This window comes from Glycine max, chromosome 13 (genome assembly GCF_000004515.6).
Source record: "Glycine max cultivar Williams 82 chromosome 13, Glycine_max_v4.0, whole genome shotgun sequence".
Lineage (NCBI taxonomy): Eukaryota > Viridiplantae > Streptophyta > Magnoliopsida > Fabales > Fabaceae > Glycine > Glycine max.
Genome location: NC_038249.2, coordinates 28092708 through 28097477, shown reverse-complemented (window position 1 = coordinate 28097477; position 4770 = coordinate 28092708). Strand labels below are relative to the sequence as shown.

General features: G+C 31.5%; 1 protein-coding gene across 1 annotated transcript; it reads right to left on the bottom strand.

Moving 5' to 3' along the window:
- Positions 1–906: 906 nt before the first annotated feature.
- Positions 907–4508, bottom strand: LOC100778000 (WUSCHEL-related homeobox 9). Its single transcript, XM_003541466.5, has 5 exons — positions 4141–4508; positions 3496–3798; positions 2057–2875; positions 1408–1616; positions 907–1150 (listed from the first exon to the last, which is right to left on the bottom strand). Exons 2-5 carry the CDS (start codon positions 3629–3631, stop codon positions 1145–1147), a joined length of 1170 nt encoding a protein of 389 aa, XP_003541514.1. The 5' UTR covers positions 3632–3798; positions 4141–4508; the 3' UTR covers positions 907–1144.
- Between the last annotated feature and the right edge of the window lie 262 nt (positions 4509–4770).

The window sequence follows — 4770 nt, the reverse complement described above, 5'->3', positions numbered from 1 at the left end:
TAAACTATTTAAAAAGTTTTTAAGATTGTAAATGTAAGTATGGTGACACATAAAAATTGAAGTCTACAAGCTTATTGCAAGATGAAGTAGTTATGCCATATGTAAAGGTCTTGTAAAATAGCTAGACTTTTAAATAAGTTATTATGAAAATTTATTATTCCTTAAGAATAAGTTATTTCATATAAACTTATCTTGCTCACTCATAAATTATTACTTACCTATTTATGTCCTTATCGTACCACGAATGATTTTAATTTTCATAATTTATAATTTATTTTACATAAATTTTTTCACGTTTGGCTATTAGTTTATTAGCCTATTAAAAATACACTTTATTCATCTAAAAATTTAATATAAAATAGGTCTTTAAATAACTTAATAGATCAACTTTAAACTTTTAAAAACGTTAAAATCTATTCGACAGAAGCTTTGTTTTCTGTAACATGAGAGTACATTTAAGTATTCTTCCTATTTTTCCTATCGAACTTATTACTTTTTTGAAAGAAAATAAAAATATCACTCTAAGTAACATTCACATCTTTGTTGCATAATGGTACAAGAAATTAAAATGAAAGGTTTTTTTATCTATTAATTTATTTACTATCATATTTTTTTTTCTTAATTTTTAGTATTAAATGTGCATTATTTTTAACTATTAATCTAAAAAAATCCTTAACAAAAATCAATTAATAAAGCATATCAACTGACTTATGTGAAGTCAATAAAAGAAATAATTTTATTTTTATTCTAATTTTTACAATAATGTATATATATATATATATATATATATATATATAATCTATTATCTATTATCTTATCACTTATTTTGTATTTTATTTCTTTTCCCAATTATCTCCATTATTGTAACACGTGAAGTGAAAATAATATTACTCAAAGTAAAATATATTGTTCAAAATTATTTATCCATAAAATGAAGATACATATGTGCTAGCTATTCAACCATGGAATCATGATTTTCATATTTTCAGACTTACACTCAACCAATCATGATTGTGACTTTAACCATTTTCAAAATCCTGTAGCAATACCCATATACAGACAGAAGAGACCGAACGAAAATATAGAAAACCCTACATACTCTATATATATATATATCCTTTGTCCTCCTCCAGGCTTCACTTCTTTAAACCTGCCAAAATAATGAAATAAAAAAGAATTCAAATAATTTAGTATTCACAAGAAATTTTTTAAATAAAAAAAAAACCATTTGCATATGCATGTCATTAACATGAAAAGGAAATTACAAGATTAGTTTGATGGTAATAAATTTGATTTTTTTTCTGCTAACAAATTACTAATAATTAACCATTTGACTGATAAAAAGAAAATTACATGCAAACTGTGTATGAAAAAATGCATGCATTATATAAAGAGTGATGCACACACCAGATAGTAACAAGCACCATGGTGCAGTGGGTGGAGAGTGATGCCCCACTCATCGGTGGGAACAGGGTTACCAGAAGAGTGGATAAGCACAGCTTCATCTCCAAAGGCTTGGCGCACGTTGAAGGGTCCCATCACAATCTCAAATACAACATCGTTAATGAACACTGTAATACATTTTGCCCTATCTCCTGCTGCAACCTCACCAACACCTGACACACACCAAATCATCTCTCATGTGCAAGTCGAAAAATATCGTCACTTACAACAAGCTAGACAAGATTAGCCAATGAAGCCATGCACACCACCATGTACATAACAGTGCAGCAACCCGTGGACCCCTAATTACCATTCCAGCCCTAACCATTATTACATAAAAAATTGATTGATGCTTGGTGTGACAACCAAATTCATAGCTTAATTTTTCATTTCAAATTTTCATTGAAGAAAATGTCTTTAAAAATGATTAGGGTTCATTGGTTTGCTGAGAAAATAAAAAGAAGAAAAAGAAAAAATAAAGATCAAATTTACTCTTTTATATTTGATAGTTCATTTTTATTCCATTTCATTTTAGACTAAATCCTTATGGCTCAATCCAATTTATTAGATAAAATAGTGGTTGATTAATTATTTATTTTCAAATATATATTACCTTCAAGTTGAGTGATGGGGCTTGGATCCAGAACGGTTGAGATTGGAGGAGCAATGATTGTGGTTGGAGTTGAAGTAAGAGGGAAATTACTAAGTTGTGGATGCATTATCTTCAATGCCTTGTCTTGATCTTTCTTTGAGAAGGTTCCATGACTCATGATCTCACTCAGCAAAAGACTAGTGCAAGATCCAACATTTTGTTGACACTGAAGTTGAGATTGCATCATGTTGCTGGAGAATTGAGGGACAGAAAACCCAAGCGTTGTTATGGTATTATTATCAACAAAACCTTGCCCATTGTTGTTGTGCATGGTAAAGGAGAAAGGCTCTTGTGGTAGCAAATTGTTGTCACTGTGGTTGTGAGGGTGAAAATAAGTCTGATTCACAGAAGCAGTGGGAGAATTAGGCACTGCTACATCATTGACATTTGAAAAGCCAAAGGAGAATCCATTGGGGTTGTATGCTAATTCCTTTGAAGATGATTTGTCAGATGAAGAGGATGAGGATGAAAGTGGTGTGGTCTGAGAGAGAGAAGAAGAAGCATCAACCCTGTGCTGTTGTTGTGCTTCTGCATTATTTTGGTTCTTTGTGTTTTGGAAGTGACGAAGCTTGTGCTTGCTCCTGGATTTGCGGTTCTGGAACCAGTAGAAGACATTGGCATCACCCACTTGGCCATACTCTTGCAACTGCACCCGGATCTTCCTTATCTCATCCCTTGGGGGATTCACCATCCCTGAGTTGAAGATGGCTTCCAGGATGCGGATTTGCTCCGGTTTTGGGTTCCATCTTGGCTTTGGTTCTGGGGTTCTCTCGTCACCTCCTGCGTTTACCAAGGATAAAAAATGAAAAACCTAGATTTCATGTATGAATTAAAAAATGTCAATCAATAATATGTATATATTTTTTATTTGTAGAAAATGAAGATAAATCCTGAAAATTTACAAGAATTCACTATTTTGTTTAGTCAACTGGAATTAGACTCTTTAGATAACCAATAATTAATAATATATATATATATATATATATATATATATATATATATATATATATATATATATATATATATGAAAATGGCACAATAAACTAAACATGAAACTAACTGTATGGGTTGCAAATATTAGTATAACAATTATATACAAGAGCCTAGGTAACTGACCTTTGGAATTCAGTGTTCAATATGGTACGGTAGTCAAGCAATTTTGTTATCTTTTTAATATACTGCATGCTAACTGTTTCAGTTTCGTTTATATAATTTAAAACATTTAATTATTTTTTCGCATTTGAATTTTGTTACAATACTGATCTTCAGCCACTTTTTATGGTAAAAGAGTTGAACTGTCTTCCTTTATGCCATGAAAAAAGTGAGTGCATGTATTCAAATAAATTTTGAGCCTGAGAAAACAAAAGGCGATGATCTTTTTAAGTATTGCTATTACCAACCTGAATTAGCATAAGGGCTTCTTTGGCAACCGGTGGAAACTATAGAGGAGTTGATGTCATGATGCCATTGGTTGTGGGGATTATTGCAAGGCTTGGATTTGAACATGCTTGGCCAATGTCTGTTGGAAGAAGACATGGTGGGAGAAACTACGTGAAGGTGATTGCAGAATCACTGACTGGAAGCTTGATATCAAAATTGGTCAACCAAAAGAGAAATCAATCAGAGAAGAAACCCTTTCGTTGCTCTTTCATATTTGGTCTTCAGCATATATATCTCTTCTTATATAGCCTTTTTACCTACCCCTGTGTGTTGAGTCTGTCACCATTCTATTCCAAATAATAATAATAATAATAATAATAATAATAATAATAAATATATTATTATTTTTCAAGTCAAACATGTAACAATTTTTCTTTCACATAAACAATTAAACATGATCGTGTTAAAAATTACATTCAGTTACATAAATTTTAAAGTAATAATAAAAGAAAGCCAATATTTAAGCATGCATAAAATTAAAAAGACGACACACACAACAGAAATCACCTGTGATGTATAAACTAAAATGAAAAGCGAAGAAAATAAAAAGAACCATGTCTAACATGATCCTTTGCTCTCTATAGCTAACTTTTGCTTACACTTACTTTTTGCACTAGTAGCCTGGAAAAAAATACTTGTGTGTATATGAGTGTGGAGGTTCTTTAAGAGTGCTAGAATCAAAGGGAACATGGATAGAAATAGTACATGGTAGAGAGTTAAGAGACTTGTTGCATGCTAGGCCTTTGAAGAGTCACGAGGTATAGGGACATCCAGATTTGTATAGAGAAGGGAAAAGGGAAAGAGAAAGGGGAATTTCTTGGAGACTTTGCATTTGCCAACAGTGAATTTATGGGAGAGTGGAGAGAGGGGAAAGAAATAATAAGTGTTGGATTATTCTAATGGAAGAGGTTGTTGCAGGAATAAATATGGGGTGCGGTTTCAAAGAAGAGGTGTGTTGTAGGATTTGATTGGAAAGCGGTGGACTAGTAATTACAAATTATTTAGATTATTTTGGGCAAAGTAAGGAATGGAGGGTTTTGGATTGACTCGAGGGCCTATTTATTATCTGTTACATTTGTATATTTTGACTGAAATTCCTCCATATGTCTAGGCTTTTCCTAAATTTCTCAAAAAGACTAGTCAATAAAATATTTAAGGGATCAAAGGATATCAGGTGCAAAAACCGAAAGAGTTAAAAAAGTAATTAAAATATTTTAATTATCATTAAATACAAA